Below are 16,203 nucleotides of genomic sequence, written 5' to 3' on the forward strand. Positions count from 1 at the left end.
CTAAAATAGCATCCTTACATAAACACAAAGTGTTACATTATTTAGAGGCCTAAAATCCCAGCACCTGCCTTTGTCAGAGCCTCGGCATGGCAGTGGGATTAGGTTTTCTCCCCATCTCTATACTGTGCTGGTGAGTCCCTGCCAGGACCCTCATTAAGCCCGTGCCCCACACACTGCAGTGGTGGGCCCTGCCTGGCTCCCCTGGCCAGCTGCTCGTGGGCTGAACAATGCTCTGCTCTCCCAAAGAACAGCATCACAAACACACCTCTGAAAAGCCACAGAAGAACAAAATTGGCTTTTTATTCTCTCTCCAAACAAGCAATAAACACCAACTTGCAGAGACAGAGCAAAGCAGCCCTGTTAATCACCTCTGCCCCATCTCCCCCTCCTGCTTCTGAGGACACCAGCTCCTCTTTTCCATCTCTGCACAGCCTAGCCAAAATACCAGGAAGTGAGCCAGGAGCATCTCCCCTGCCGTGGCCTGTCAGGCTCATGGAGAGAGGTGAGTAGGGACTGAAAGTACAACAGCAACTTTGGAGCAGGCAGCAGAAATCCTCAGTTGCCTCCTGCTCCTGTCTGGACAAGCAGTATCTGGTGGCCTGGCCCTGCCAGCGAGGTGCTGGGTAGCTGTCACTTGGCAGGGACTGGCTGTAACCAGAACAACTGAGTGAATGAAGTAGAAAATGAATATCCTTGCTTTGTGAGTGAGAACCAGACGTAGAAAATACTCTCTTACCTTCCCACAGCCATGCAGGGGGTCTGGGGCTTTTTCATGGAGCTCTGAGCTTGCTGCAGTGTCCTGGCTCCTGCTCTTCGGAGCTTTGTTGTGTGAACATTGATGGACAAGGTTCAAAGCAATCCAATCTCCTAACTTGCCTCTTGTCCTACATACCAGACTGGAAGGCAACTGGGATATGAAACATGCACTAAACCAGGCCCTTCTCTGCAGGGCCTTGTGACACAGATGTTTGTAGGGAAATATGGAATTACTTGAAGATATCGCAGTGTATAATTGCAGTTTCACTTCTCAGGGTTATTTCAGGTGAATCTGACCTGCTTCTAATGAAATTAGCACTTTTTATCTGCAGTAACCTAGCAGCTTTTTCAGGTAGGGACATTTTCATGCTCCTGTGCACTCAGTGCCTGGTACATGGACTCCATTGGGGTGGGGTCCCGAGACACTACTTCATTACTGACGCTAATTAATCATCCAAGGCACTGTGGGTGGAAAAGGTAATTTGTTTTCTCCTGCAAAGTGAATAGAGGTAGGGAGGAAAATAAAACCCAGCTTCCCTGTGAGCTGGGCTTGGCCTGCCCTGGCAAGACAAGGACTGAAGGGCCGTGTGTGGGAAAGCTCCCTATTAAACCTGGGGACAGCAGGGAGCTCCTGGAAGTGACAGACACACAATGGTGCTTTTGTCAGAGAGGCACCAAAGGCCAGATGATGTCACCTTGCGCTGCGCTGTGAGGCTGCTTGTGCCTCTCAGGATGGAGCTCAGCAGTATTGCACTGTCTCTTCCACAGGGAGGAGGCAATGAAAAGGCTGCTTTTGTCCCACCCCTTTTTAAAAGCAGTCGAAGAAGCTTTGTTCTCAGACGGTCTGTGGGTTTTCAGAGGTGGAAAAGACTAATTAAAGAGACACTGCTAGCCCTGGGCTCCCCACCAGCTCCCATCACCTGCAGGAGCCCTACTCACCCCCATGGGTGTAACTCTGACCGCTTTTTCCTCCACATCCTTTGGACTGGCGCAGAGAAGTATCTGAACTCCAGCCACGTCCTTTGCCATGTCACCTTTAGGTGTGGGAAGATCGAGTTATCCTTAAGGGCTGTCTGAGGCTTCAGCAGTCTGGGACCTCCCAAGGATAAGATCTGTTGAAAATGAGGAGAAGGGGGATGAAGAGGAAGGCCTGTGTTACCGTGCCCATCAGAATTGAAGCAGGATTCCTCAGATGTCAATGGAGACCTGGACAAAATGCAGCTCTTTCCCTTCCTCCCCTTACCTGATCAGCCTCCAGCTGCTGCAGCCAGGGCAGCATCCTCACAGCCTCTGCCCCAGGTCAGCCAGCACTGCTGGCCACCCAGGCATCCTTTGGGATGGACTGGGGCCACATTTCTTTGCTGCCCTTCCAGGGACTCCCAGAAACCCAGCAGGGCCATGATAGCTCCTCAGCCCCTTCATCTCAGCGCGTGGGGAGCGGTCTGCGGCATCTACAGAGAGTTTGTTGGATGGTGGAAGGAGCTCATTTAAATGAGAAAAAAGGACTTTGAGTATGTTGCCAGCATTCTCCTTGCCTATTGTACTCCCTCTTCGGTTTCTGCTTTCCAGTGAACAGTTTTATTTCTCCAAGGATCATAAATTCTCATTTTTCCACTGGGCAGGAGGTGCACTCCTGGTCTCCACTGCTTCCTGCGTCGCTTTTGTGTCCGTGTTGCCCAGCTACTGCAGCACAGCCCCAGACTATGCCTGGCTGCATTCACACCGGCCACGGCCCCGGGAGCGTGTGCTCCCGGCGGGCACGGGGGTTCACAGGATTCAGACAGGCACATGCTTCCCAAGGGGGACAAAGGGGAGGCCATAGCCCAGCGGTTTCAGATGGAGCCACAGGGAGGGCTGTGCTGACCGGGGCCAGCAGTGACCTCGGGAGGGTGGGATGTGGTGCTGAAGGGGGGATCGGAGGCTGGACAGCAGCCTGTGGTCCAGAGGCTGTGGGAACTGATGCTGCTGGTTTGACAGCTCCAGGGCAGCACGCAGTGCTCGGCTAAGCCCCACTGGCTGGGAGAACTCCGGAGTTTTCCGTAGCATCAATTCAAGGGCAGCACTCCAAGCATGGGTAGTTCAAACAGCAGCTGAGATAACACCCTGTCCTCACCCCGTGTGGGTCAGTTGGTTTGAAATTAATTACATTCCTGAGCTGGAAATACTTGGATTTATCATGGCTTTAATTCCAAAAATGGGACTTGTGTAGGACAGGAGGCTGCACAGGGAAGGGAAGGGAAGGGAAGGGAAGGGAAGGGAAGGGAAGGGAAGGGAAGGGAAGGGAAGGGAAGGGAAGGGAAGGGAAGGGAAGGGAAGGGAAGGGAAGGGAAGGGAAGGGAAAGGAAAGGAAGGGAAGGATGCTTCCCATCCCGCTGGGATGCAGCCACGTGTCAGGGGCGCAGGGGCCGGGGGTCCAGCTGGGCTGGCGCTGCCCGGAGCCGGTCAGTCGGGGGGCAAAGCCCAGCCCATTCCCACCTCCTCATTGCCATGCTCCCTGTGTCCCTGGCGGGCGAGGCTGAGGAAGGGGCTGGGACGGGGTATTGTTGGGGGTTGTTTATGGACACATAGATCCTGCAGCCTGCCAGGCCGGGATGGGGCGAGGGGAGGCCGAGGGGAGGCCAGGGCAGGACAGCAGGCTGAGGGCTGGCTGGAGAATTTACAGCTGCAGGAAGGAGTCATCAGTTTCCAAGCCTGTGGCATCTCCCTATGGGCATGCAAACAAGTACATACCTAGCTGTGACTGGGGGCACTGACACACTCCTGTTTCAAAAACCTGCAGAGCCTCTGCTTTAATTTTCCTTAATACAACTTAAAACACCATTTGAACCATGGCCAGGAGCATGTTCTGGCCTTGCTGCTCCTTGTTAATGAAGAAGATGCATTTTTTGGAAGCAGAGATTGCCTCCAAGACCTGCAAAATCTCTATTTTATGACAGTTCTCATTTGCATAATGAAGGCCCTGATACCTTCGGTAATTAATCACATTAAGAATTGCTTCCTTGAATAACTCTATTCATGCAGGTTGTTCCTAGTGCTGGAAACTGCACATGATTTCCAATGTGCATTAGCCCAAGTTTCATCAGCAGATGGAAGCTGGTAACTGCATGTGTAATTTATATCTGCTTGGGTGGAATTATCCAATGAAATATGCATCACACGGCGCCATTAACATTTCTAGTCATACAGTCTTTAGCTCGTGGGTAAGTTAATATTACATGCCAGCAGTGTGTGGGACCATAGGAAAGGCAAAGACTTGAACACAGGGATTTAAGAGCAGAAGTGGAAAGTATTCCAGGTCAAACACAGCAGATACAGAATTAATGATGCTGCTAAAATAAATGAGATTAATAACCCTTTTCTGACCTGCATTTTTTTATAAAATGTCACATCTTGTCTCTGTAGTTAACAAAGCTGCCAGGCTGCTGAATCGCCACTTGTAGGGGCAACTCCAGATCCTTTAGCATCCAGAAAGCTTTTCCCCATAGGACAGCACAAACAGGAGAATAACGATTGAATCGTGGAAGGCAGCAGAGAGAAATGTTGCTGTGTGGGTTTGGATTTGTCAGTAACCTTGACAAATCTGGGGAAAAAAATCCCATCAATTCAATAGTAAGAAGAAAATCAGTGACTAGACTGTGCTGTGACAGCAGTGACAGGTCAGCCTGGAGCCTCGTGCTGGGATGGAGGTTGGCTTATGCATGGACATTTCTACAGGAGAAAGTCAGCTGTCTCAGAGTGCCTTTTTCCGTGTGCTTTCCTGTCCTTATGTAAATCATGGTTCATTAAAATACTGATTCCTGCTTGATAGGAAGCAATTAAATGACTGAAGCTGTGTTTCATCTGCCTCTTCTGTGGAGAGATGGAGAGAAAGTCCAAACCAAGCTGGTGCAATGTGAGTGTGCAGCTCTGCCCAGCCCTGCTCTTGGGGCACGGTGCTCTCACCCATCTGATGTTCCAGCTTCCTGTGCTGGGACATCGTACAGCTTCTGCTGCTTGAGGGGTTTCACCCTTTAGAAAAGATTTGAGGGACTAATGAGTTTTAGCTGTTTTCAGGCCAAGCTGGTTCTGGCCACAGCCTGCCCCGAGGCACCTCCGCTGTGGGGAGTGTGCCTTGGCTACGTGCTCCAACAAGGATGCAGCAGGGGCCACAGGCTCCATGGAGAGAGAAGGTCCAACAAACCCCTTCCTCACTGAGGCCGCTGTGGCCACATCCAGCTCATGGTGCTGCACAGCTCTGCCTGGAGCTGAAGCCCTGTGCATGTCCTGGAGCCAAGCTGGGGTGGTGCTGTGTGGGAGCTGGCTGGAGTTCCCTGGGTTTAGAGTCTTGCCATCACTCCTGGCAGCACCCACAGATTCGCTGCTGCTGCTCCCAATTGTTTCTTTCTGTCCAAGAGAGAAAGAAAAAGCATCTCTGCAAAATCCAGGCTTGGACTTTGCTTAAAGTCTTTGAGTAAAGAGCCTTGTTTGAATGTAATTGCACCCCTGTTGCTACAATGGGAAAATACACTGTATTGCTCTTTCTTGGAAAGCTCAGCTAGTATTTTCCCAGCCATTTGTGTATAAAGAAAGATAAACAGCTCTTTAGCGGGCAGAACAGTCTATCCCGGGTTTATTGACATTCATGGAGCAGACAAGGACAAACAGTTTGGTGAGTGCAGGGGAGGGGGAGCAGCTGGGCTGGGGGAGCTGGGCATGAGGGGTGGAGGGTGGAGAAGCCCTCTCAGGTGCTGAGCTTGGGTCCATCTGCCCGGCCCCAGGCCCGCAGGCGCTGCTGCATCCCCGTGGGCCCCTGGCACCCTGCAGGATGCACTCACCACCTCACCCTTCCTCTCACTCCTCCCCATAAATAAAAAAACATGTATAGCAAATTTAGTTCCAGCTTCACACGCAATAGCGCTATAGATAGATTTTTAAAGAGCTTGTCTGAAAGTAATAATTCATGGGGAGATCAAAAGGCTGTGGTTTAATCCGGGGTCTGTCTGATACCATAAACCTTGCGAGTGCTAAGAATTCAATGAGCAGCATCAAAAACAAGCATGAAAGCCACCCAATTTTCTGTCTGTAAGGCTGGCGTGGCTTACAATGGGTGCTGAGGGGCTGGGAAGATGTGGATCTTCTCTGCAGAGCTTGGGTGACAGAGCCACACACAGTCCTCCAACTTCAGCATCCCAAAAGAGGTGCCTGGGCTCCCTTTACATCTCAAGTGCTCCCTGGACCTCCCTGACTGTATGAAGAAATCGGAGTTCTAATTAGATATCTAATTACATGGCCTAGGTAGATTTCTGGCTGCTTGGCGTTGCCTTTTCCTCCATATCCACAAATCAGAGTCTGCATTGATTCACCAAAGCAACATGACAAAGAGGTGGATTTCAGACAGGGACTGCAAAAAATATGAAGTATCAAAATGCTGTATTTGGAAGCTGAAAATGGTGCTTAAAATGGGGGCAGGAAGGATGAGTGCTGTAAACAAAGGTCTCCAAAGTAGAAGGGTTCTGCCACGCTTCTGTCAGCTAAAGCAACATTTAAAAGCCAGTGTTTAATTTTTAACACAAATGGAGGTGAGTACAGGCAGCAGACACCTGCAGGGTTTTTCTCCAGAGATCCTGATCCCACAGAGGTTAATGTGATTATGCAAATGACTGAGGTATAATTACGTTACTGCCGCCCATCTGGCCCTCCCTGGAGCTCCTGAGTGATTTTATATTCCCCATGCACTGCAGTGCTGACACACAAGGGCACCAGAGATGTCCCTGCTTGGTGTTTGCTGCAGGTGCCACCTCCCCATCAGACCTCTGGAGCAGAGTCCTGCTGGACCAGCCGTGGCCAATGCATCGGGAAAGCTCTTCCCAGATCCAAATTAACAGTCTGGATGTAATCCACAGGATTGAGCTCCACCTGTCCTCTCCCAAGGGATGCTCCTGACAAAGCCAGGATCCTGCCTGGCATCCCAGCTAGTGATGGTGCAGCAAGTCCTTCCCAATATGGTTTTTCTCAGCACAATAAAACAAATTCCCACCTCCCTCAGCAGTCGGGATTTTCATGTCAGACACTGACTACCACATACTGTCCCAGGTATCCCCAGTACTCTCTTAAACTTGGGTTTTTCTTCCCACCAGTATGAATTCAAAGCCAAGAACATTAAGAAGAAGAAGGTGAGCATCATCGTGTCCGTGGATGGGGTGAAGGTGATCCTGCGCAAGAAGCAGAAGGTGAGGCTGCTCCAGCCCAGGGTGCTGCTGCTGCTTAGGATAGTCACACTTCTAACCAAAACTAGCCTTTTTTTAAAAAACACCCAGAATTTTCACAAGAAAACACTCCATTTGTTTCCACCCAAATAATAACAAAACTTGCTGGAAAGAGAGTGGGAATATTACACTGCGGGAAGAGGATTTTTTTTTTCTATCAAAAAAATATCTCTCTCAGGAGATACTGGTTCTTTTTCTTCCTAATACCAGAAAGCTTTTTCCATGCTGCCTGGTCTGAGCACCCCTCAGCTCTTTGCCCAACTGTCCTTTCCACTGAGTCACTGAATCCAGATCTAAGCCCCAACTCCAAGCCTTCTCCAAAACGTGTAACTCTTCTGCATATTTGATGTTATAAATTAATCTTAGAGACCATTTTCCGCCCTGAAGGCTGTGATCAGATATGATAAACGATCCAAAAAAATCTATTTTTATCTGAGATACTGTTGAAACAGCCATGGCTCATCTAATCACACTGCAGCTTGGATTGTGGCTTGGGACTAAAGCACTGTTCTCTGTTTCCTACCCTTCAGTTTGGCAGAGTTTCACCTGATTTACTGTAATTTTGTCTCTGCTTACAGAGAAAGGAGTGGACCTGGGACGAGAGTAAGATGGTGGTGATGCACGATCCCGTGTACAGGTACATGGCAGGGATTCAACCAGTGAGGGCCAGTCAGCCCTGGGCGATCCGTGCCCTTCCTCCCACCTGCTGAGACACCTCCACCAGGGCTTTCCAAAGGACCATCTAAAATTAACAAGGGCACAAAGTTACTGCTGATGGAGAATCCTTTTCATACATTTTTGAGAGTGAGATGGACTGATCTCACTTTGAAGCTGGCTCTGCTTTGAACAGGGTTAGACTGGGTGACCCTGGAGATGCTTCAGCCTGGATTACTCTCTGATTCTGCCTCTGAAGACAGGCTTCCCACGGTTTTCCTTCAGAGCATGGCTCTCCCTGTGCTTCTGAAGCAGGGCCTTACTCTGAGGTGTAAGTGCTCACAGGGGATTAACCCTTACAGATGTGGCAAGAAGGCACTGACTTCCCATAGCACCTTCCATGGGATATTGAGGTATTCCAGACACCACAAGCCCCACCCAGAGGTTTACACTGAGTGCAAATCTGGTGCCTCAGGAGCCCCTGGGGGTGGGAGGCAACCCCATCGATGGTGCATGGCCTGAGGACGGGTTAAGAGCACCGGGTGCTCCAGGCTGTTAGATCTGCAAAGTGAATAATTGTACCGTGAGCACGGAGCCCACAGCCCTGAGAACAGGGATCCCCAACACTGGTTTTTGGGCTCAGAGCCCTTAGTGAGGAGATAAGGAAGGAGGATGTGCTGATGCATTATCTGAGCCCACTTCTCACCTCTGGCTTTCTTTAAAGATTACTACAAGATGTGATACTTTGGCAATAACTGCTCTAATTGCAAGTTCAACACCCAAAAAATTCCAGTGACAGGAAAGAGCAGAAGAAAAAAACATTTCAAGAATGCCTTTGGTTTCTTCTCTATTCAAAGCTAAACTAACTTGTCACATTTTCACCCAATTAAATCAAACACATATGAAAATCTTCAAAATGGTTTTGCAGCACGAGGAGGAGAATTAGCCTGAGCAGGAGAGAGAGGAATCCTCCAAGTGCACTCAGCATCCCTGGGAGAGGCTTTTGTGCTGTGCCACCTGCCCACTGCCGAGGAGGGACCCTCTGGGTCCCTGGGCCGGCTGCCCCAGGAGGCAGGACAGTCACAACCATGCAGACGGTTCTGCCACGCTGCAGCCTGGGCAGGGGTTAATTGCTGGTGCTAAAAATAGCCACTCTCTTTCCAAGACTATAGATTTTTTCGCTTTCCCACGGCATCTTTAAAAAGCTTTTGCCTACTTCAGAAAGCAGAAGGTTTTCCATCAAGCCTGAAACGCTCTCTAAATCCATCACCTCCTGCCTCGAAAATTGCAGGAGGGGCCATGCACCAGCACTGCCTTGTTCTTCCAGTCCTGGGGACACACAGGAGCAGAGCTGGTCTGGAGGGCAGAGACTCCCCGGGTGTTTAATTCCCTTTGTCTCTCTCCCACCTAGAATTTTCTATGTCTCTCATGACTCGCAAGACCTGAAAATATTTAGTTACATCGCAAGGGATGGCGCAAACAACTCCTTCAGGTGCAACGTCTTCAAATCCAAGAAGAAGGTAGGATGCTCCTGGGGATACACCCACATAACTGCTGGGGCAGAGGGTGCAGATCCTTGGGGGGTGACTGAGGCAGCGCCGGTGCTGGGTGTCCCCAAAACAACGTGCCTGGTGCTTGTCCCCTCCCACCCAGCCTGGGCAGCAGCGCATTCCACACAGGGCTAGGAGCACCCAGATCCAGAGTGGAGAACCGGGGGGCACTGCTGGAGTCCCAGCTCATCCCAGCACAGGATGAGACGCAGCAGCCCGGGGTGGGAGGCAGGGCGGGCTGCGGTTCCCCCGTGGGCGGTGGGGCGGTGCTGGGAGCGGCGTTGGCACCGTGGCTGAGCGGCGCGGGTTGCTCCGCAGAGCCAGGCCATGCGCGTGGTGCGCACGGTGGGACAGGCCTTCGAGGTGTGCCACAAGCTGAGCCTGCAGCACGCCCTGCAGAACGCCGACGGGCAGGCCGACGGCGCCAGCGACAAATCGGCCGAGGAGCAGCCGCTGGAAGGTGACTCGAGGTCCCGAGGGTGTGAGCACAGCCCTCCCTGAGGCAGTGGTGCTGGGATGCTTTGGGGTGGGGACACGCGAGGTGGCACAGTCCTTCATGGGCCAGCTGTGGTGACAGTGAGAGGTTTGGGCCCCTTCGGATGGGGAGTCTGCCCGGCCTGCCCACTCCTACTGAGCACTGGGGAGGGGGAGGCTGAGCCCCCTCATCCAGCAAGCTGAGGGTCTGCAGCCTCTCAGCCAACCCATTCCCTCCCTCCTGCCCCTTCACAGCACGCTGAGACTTGGAGTAAGTCCTGGCCATTGTCCCTGAGCTTCCCCCAGCTCCCAGCCCTGCGTGAGGCCCTGGCTCTTCCTGCAATCCTGTGCAGAGAAGGGAGGCTCAGATTCATGTGTCCGTCTTGTTTGAAGTTCACCAGATAAAGGGCTCCAAGATCACGGATGTGGATGAGGTTGGCATCGATACTGGTGGCATCTGTGTGTCTGAGAGGGGACCCAGAGAGCTGCCAGGTGCCAGAGGGGACCTCGGCATGCTGAAACCTGGGCAAGCCTCAAAGGAAAAGAACGGCCAGGTAATGGGGTGTGGGCTGGAGGACGGTTCATGTGCTCTGCTGCTGCTGAGGGCTCTCTGCTCAGGGTCACTATCATGGCTTGATTTGGAGGTGCTTTCATGGAGACCCCATTGCAGCCCTCCCTCCTGGCTCCCTGCTCAGGACAGGCTGTTCAGTTCCCAGTTTACCCGCAGCAAGGCCGTGTCCAGTGCTGGGTGGGGGTTGAGGCAAGAGGCAGGGGTGGGGGCTGCGGCGCATGGCTGACCAGGCTTCAAACACCACCTGGGGTGGATTTCCATGGCCTCAGTGCTGCTCTGCAGTGGTTGCTTGTTCGACTGCCCTGGCAGTGATCCCTGGCTCCCCTCGTACTCCAGGCCCAGGGAGCAACTTCCCAAGGAGGCCCAGCCCTGGCAGCGCAGGCACCCGGGGCACATCCAACTCGAGCAGCAGCTTCACCTTAATGAATGGGTGCTCTACAGAGCTCTGGGAGCACTTCCCGGAGGCCTGAATGGCATCGCTTCAGCTCACACAACAGTAGCGCTCGCAGGGCCTGGCTGGAAACAGCTGCAATGACACGAACTCCATGGGATTCGTTTGCGTGCCGGGGAAGGCCGGGTTTTCCTTCGCATTCCTTCTGCCGCTGCCCACGCAGGGGAGGGCAGGGGCAGGAAGGGCAGTGGCCACAGGCATGGCAAATGCTCCAGGCACCAGGATACCGCCCAGCCTGGGCAGCCACAGCATGGAAAGGTGGTAGAGCATTTGGGTCACTCCCTGCTATCTCCTCCCTGGGAGACCTGGGGACCTGCCCTCCCCAGACACAGCCAAGGCAGCCCTGCCAGCTCTCTGGGAGGAGTCTCTCTGAAACACTCTGTCCTGGGGATCCCACAGATGTGCAGATCTGACGCCGAGCCCAGGGGCTGCCCCTCAGCATCCCCCTCAGTGCCCGGAGTGCAGGGGCTTCTCTGCTGCTCTGGGGTCAGTGCCGTGGGGAACCATGATCCAAATCCCACCCTGAGCCGGTCAATCCGCTCACCTGCCCATTTCTTTGTGCCCAGGATGCCGAAAACTGCTCCCTCCACCTGGCCAGCTCCCAGCAGCTGCTCAGCCCGAGCAGCCCCTGCTCCTCAGCCTCCATCACCCCGCTGGCCTCCCAGCACTGCCTCCAGCTGCTCCAGCAGCAGCTCCTCCAGCAGCAGCAGCAGACGCAGGTGGCTGTGGCCCAGGTACACGTCCTGCCCTCCCCTCAGGCAGCACCAGCTCTTCTCCTCTCCCTGCTCCAGCGTCCAGCCGGGCTAGGCCGACAGCGGGGCAGGTGGGAGCGGGCCGGGGCCCTCGCAGCGCTGCTGGCAGCGTTCCCGATCGCACAGCTCACGGCAGAGCTCGCAGCATCGCTTGCAGCCTAGCTCGCAGCATTGCTTTTAGCGCCACGTGCAGCATCGCTTGCGGCACAGCTGAGCTCCCCCAGACACGGAGCCGGCTGCACACACAGCCCCAGGCTGCTCTAGGAGTGTTGCAGGGTCCGGTAGAGCCCCCAGCCCACCTTTCACCCCGTCTCATCCCGTTTTTGGAAACCATCCCACCCCCAATCCAGCATCAGAGCGGGGAGCCCGGTGCCCCCGGCTGGGCACCTCCCCATGGCGTTTCTCGTTACCGAGGGGCCAGCAGGACACCCCGCACAGCCCCGGGCTGCCGCCGCATCCCCGCCCGCGGCTGCACCGGCTCGGGGGGGCCACTGGGGGGTGGCGCGGCGGGGACGGCAGGGGGCGCTGTGGCGCCGCCGGTACCGGGCGCTCCCGGGGATGCTCCTCCCGTCCCGCATCATCCCCTCCGCATCATCCCCTCCGCATCATCCCCTCCGCATCATCCCCTCCGCATCGCCCCGTCCCGCATCATCCCCTCCGCATCGCCCCGTCCCGCAGGTGCAGCTGCTGAAGGACCAACTGGCGGCCGAGACAGCGGCGCGGATCGAGGCGCAGGCCCGGGTGCGGCAGCTCCTGCTGACCAACCGCGACCTGCTGCAGCACGTCTCGCTGCTGGTGCGGCAGCTGACAGTGCTGGAGGCCCGGGAGGAGCACCGGGATGAGCATCGGCAGCCAGGTGAGCGCAGTGACACCCTCACTGAGGTTGTTTGGGTGCTGGGGTGCCCCAGCTCCATCCCTCTGGACAATCACTGCATCCCTTGCAGTCACAGGAAGCAACTGGAGTGCTCCCAGTACCGTCCCAGCAGGCTCTGGGGGTCTGGGGCATTTCTGCACCCCTCACAGTCCAAGGCAGCAGCTGGTTTGGAGATGCCCAGTTTTTCACATGCCCCTTGTCCATCTCTCACAGTTGACCGCTCCTTGCAAAACCTGTCCCTGGCCCAGTCCCTCTCCTTGAACCTGAAGAACCACTACAGCCTGGACGTCCACCTGCCGTCCACCTCCACCCCCGCCAGCGTCCTGGGCAGCCCCGTGGCCCCTGGCTCGCTGCCTTCCCTGGGCCCCAGGGACTCCTACCTCAACCTCGTCAGCCTGGACAGGGGCAGCCACCGCTATGGCAGCAAGGAGGGGGACGAGTGCCTGGCAGTGCTGGAGGGGCAGGACGGGCTCAGCCGGCGCGTGGAGGGCTCCGAGGTCAGCGACTTCACTCTGCTCAACGGGAGCAGCCGGCAGAAGGCAGATGACACGGACAGAGGGGATGAGGACAGGTAGAGTGTGCCACCTCTGCATCCTGCCAGCTGCAGCAGGAACACCCTGAGTGCTGCAGGTAATGCAGGTAAGTACTTGCCCATCACCTCCTCTCTCTGCTTTCCCTCTGCAGGCGGCAGCCGCCCATTCCCAAGCTCAACCCGCCACCACCCATCCTACGCAAAAGGTCAAGCAAGACCTCCCCAAGCCTGGAAGTGGAGGTGAAGCCCGAGAGCGCTGCCCACCTGAGCCTGCCCAGTGCCAGCATCTCCAGCCTCACCAGCATCACTGCCAGCTCCCTCACCCTCTTGGACCCTGAGGCAAGGACTCCTGCACGGAGCGCTGCCTCCAGCACGGAGGCTGGCCCTGCCGGGACCTGCCAGCGCACTCTGGGCAAGGACAGGACTGGAGAGAGTGGGCCAGTGTCCCCCCTGGCCAGCATCCATGACCCAACAGCCAGCGAGACCCTGGCTAAGGAGTTGATGGCCCTGGGCAGCCCCACGGACAGCTCACTGCCCTTCTCCCCTGCAGACGACACCTGCTTGCACATCAGCTTCTCTGAAGATGAGTTGGACACTGCCTTGGGGCCCAGCAGAGTCCCCTCTTAGTGGGGCCACAGTAGGTGGCAGCTGGTGGCTGGCAGCCCCAGCAGCTCTGTCCACAACCCTGCGCTGGGACTGGGGGTCCTTGTGCCCAGGGCACGAGACAGGTCCCTTTCCTGTCCCATGTAACAGCTTCCCGCGCCACCTACGGGGCCACCCCACAGGATGGGAGGTGGCCAGCCCTGCCTCAGTCTGCACCAGCTCACACTGCTGCCACACTGCCATCCTGTCCCTGCTCACACAGCCAGGGATGCTCACAGCAGAGCTCCAGGGAGTTGAAGGGTGGAAGCCCTGGGCAGGGCACAGCACAGGGCTGTGGGACAAGAGGCTGTTCTGGTTCATCAGTTGCTACCCACGGCAGCCTGAGCGGGGCCACGCAGCACAGCCACGGTGTCACTCTCCTGCCCAGCTCCCTGAACTGTGTCCCAAACTGCCACCATGCTGGGCATCTCCAGGGCTGCCAGTGTCCACCAGCCCCACGCTGTGCCCAGCCCTGCTTTGGGGACAGCAGGGCCACCACTGTGTCCCCACACGGTGAAGCCACCACTGCCTCCATAGGTGCCTTTTCCTACTCCCCAGCACCCACTGCCCACACAGGTTGGGCCACCCCTCTGAGGCCACTGATGGGTGCAGGGCTGGCCCTAGGAGCCTGTGGCAGTGGGGGGTGACCCCCTAAAGAAGGGTGCACCCCATGTCTTGGGGTCAGGGCAGAGAGCCCTCCCGTGCCCCCTGAGCTGCTGGTGGCTGCAGGCAGGAGGCTGCTCCTTGTGCTGATTTTAGGGTGTTACGGTGTGGTTTGGGTTTGGTCTTGGAAATGTGAGTGTCCTGGGAGGAGTTAAGGTTTAAGGGAAGAAGCCGAGCACGGGGTGAAGGGCAGGTTTTGTGGAGGGACCAAGGGGATGCTCCTCCACCTTGGCTGTTTGTCAGAGGGTGTTGGGAAAGTGTTGGAGAGTCAAGTTGGGAAGTGTCAAGCAGAAATGGAGACTCGGAGCAGCCGTGCTGCCTGTCCCTGGCATGGTGCTGCTCCCACGGGGAGAGGGGGTGACAGGACGTGCCCCCAGAGGCAGCCGTGGCAGGGATGGAGCCGGGAGGGGCTGGTGACCGGGCCGGGGGTTGTAAAGCTCGGCTGGGCTGTCCCGTAGCGCAGTAGCGACAGCCCAGCCCCTCCATAGGATGCTGCGGTTTGGTAACGGACTTTTAAAGAAAAAAATAAAGGTGTCAGATTTGCAGAGCCAGTGCTGTGTCTGCCCCATGGGGCCCGTGCACAGGGGGTCCTGAGCCTGTGGGGCAGACTGGGACCTCCCAGGTGTTCCCAAAGAGGAAAGATCCCTGCTGGGAATGACACCTGAGCCCCTGAGCTGCTCCCTGAGCAGCCCCTGCCAGGATGGGCACCACCATGGAGGGTCCTGCTCCCCACACACTCCTTTTGCTCTTTCCTGGTCCCATTTCTGCTCCTGAAATAAGTCCTGGCCCCAGCACACAGGATGAGAAGTGGGAGAAGGCAGATGGCAAAGCCAGTGGCATGCCAGGGTGCTGGGATCCCCAGGGGCTGCCTGCAGCCAGGACAGGCAAGAGACCCCTGCCCTTTGCAGTTTCCTGACCCTTGCAAGGTGAGGAAGAAAGTCCAGGAGCAATTCAGCACAGAGACTCCAGGATGGACAAGGACCCTGTAAGACCCATGCAGGATGGGGGGCCCAAATGGAGGGACCCAGCACCCAGAACCTCTGTGGGGTCTCAGGACCACTCTCCATCCCTCTATGGAGTGGATGCAGCCTCCAGCATGGCAGAGCGGGGAGCAAGGAGCCCCTTCCCCAGGCCCACTCCAGACATCTGCCGGGGGGGCTGCCTGCATGGGGAGGGGGCACTTCCAGCCCAGAGCCTTATTATGCTTCCTTCATGGGAAGAAACTTTTTCCTTTGCTGTCTGCTAAGCTGCTAGCAATCATCAGGCAGGCAGGTGGTAAAGATTCATATCCATCAAACAATGCCATTTAGTTTGTAACCTGTGACTAAATCTGGTGTTAGCTTTAATTTCAGAGTCTGCTTTAGGGCTCGCTTGTTAATCTCTATGCAAAGCAGATGAAATGAATATGCAGCATTTTGGATGTAATTGTACGGCTTCAATTCAGCACTATAATTTTCCAAACAGGATCTTGCAATCAAGCTTCTATTCATTAGTGTATAAACAATTTAGTTTCTCAGCTCTCCAGTCTGCCAATCATCTCAATGGAGTGAGCATCTCCGACAGAAAGAGGAGGAAAGTTTCCTTTGTGTAACAGAGGTAAAAGTTGCTCCATACTTCAGACAATTCCCGCCCAGCAGATCCAGACCATTCCCACGGAACGGGATGGTTCCTGGTGCCCCCACAATACTGACCAGCTGCAAACACCACTCAGGGGGGTGATGCTCCAGTGATCTCCCGGCTCGTGTAGCCCCAGGCCCTTCAGGAATTCTGCATGTGAGACCTCAGCGGAAGAGCCCAGATCCTACAGGATCAGGCTGCCTGGAAAGGTGCAAGCATGCAGCACCTCAGCACACCCCAGTGATGCTCAGGACTCCCCAAGTGCCCCATGATTCTGGGGAAGGGGTGGCCACCCCAGCCCAAGGCCCTTTCCACGTCCCCATTCCCCTGACACCGAACACCTCATGCCAGTTCAGCCTTTCTGGCCAGCGCTGCAGGACAGGGCCCTGGGGACATCCCACACCTGGAGTCAGTGGCAGCTT

General features: G+C 55.5%; 1 protein-coding gene across 2 annotated transcripts in view; it reads left to right on the plus strand.

Moving 5' to 3' along the window:
• The window catches only part of LOC138119902 (carboxyl-terminal PDZ ligand of neuronal nitric oxide synthase protein-like), a 29,543-nt gene extending 14,832 nt beyond the window's left edge, over window positions 1-14,711 (plus strand). Inside the window, exons 3-11 of one of the 2 annotated variants that reach the window (XM_069032194.1) lie at window positions 6,873-6,965; window positions 7,580-7,638; window positions 9,067-9,175; window positions 9,524-9,665; window positions 10,073-10,233; window positions 11,268-11,435; window positions 12,132-12,309; window positions 12,541-12,898; window positions 13,012-14,711. In XM_069032194.1, coding sequence (XP_068888295.1) covers window positions 6,873-6,965; window positions 7,580-7,638; window positions 9,067-9,175; window positions 9,524-9,665; window positions 10,073-10,233; window positions 11,268-11,435; window positions 12,132-12,309; window positions 12,541-12,898; window positions 13,012-13,486 — 1,743 coding nt within the window. In that variant the 3' untranslated portion in view covers window positions 13,487-14,711. The remainder of the gene's footprint in view (window positions 1-6,872; window positions 6,966-7,579; window positions 7,639-9,066; window positions 9,176-9,523; window positions 9,666-10,072; window positions 10,234-11,267; window positions 11,436-12,131; window positions 12,310-12,540; window positions 12,899-13,011) is intronic. The other variant, XM_069032195.1, reaches the window with a different exon arrangement.
• Window positions 14,712-16,203: the final 1,492 nt, after the last annotated feature.

Source organism: Aphelocoma coerulescens, chromosome 17 (assembly GCF_041296385.1).
Source record: "Aphelocoma coerulescens isolate FSJ_1873_10779 chromosome 17, UR_Acoe_1.0, whole genome shotgun sequence".
Lineage (NCBI taxonomy): Eukaryota > Metazoa > Chordata > Aves > Passeriformes > Corvidae > Aphelocoma > Aphelocoma coerulescens.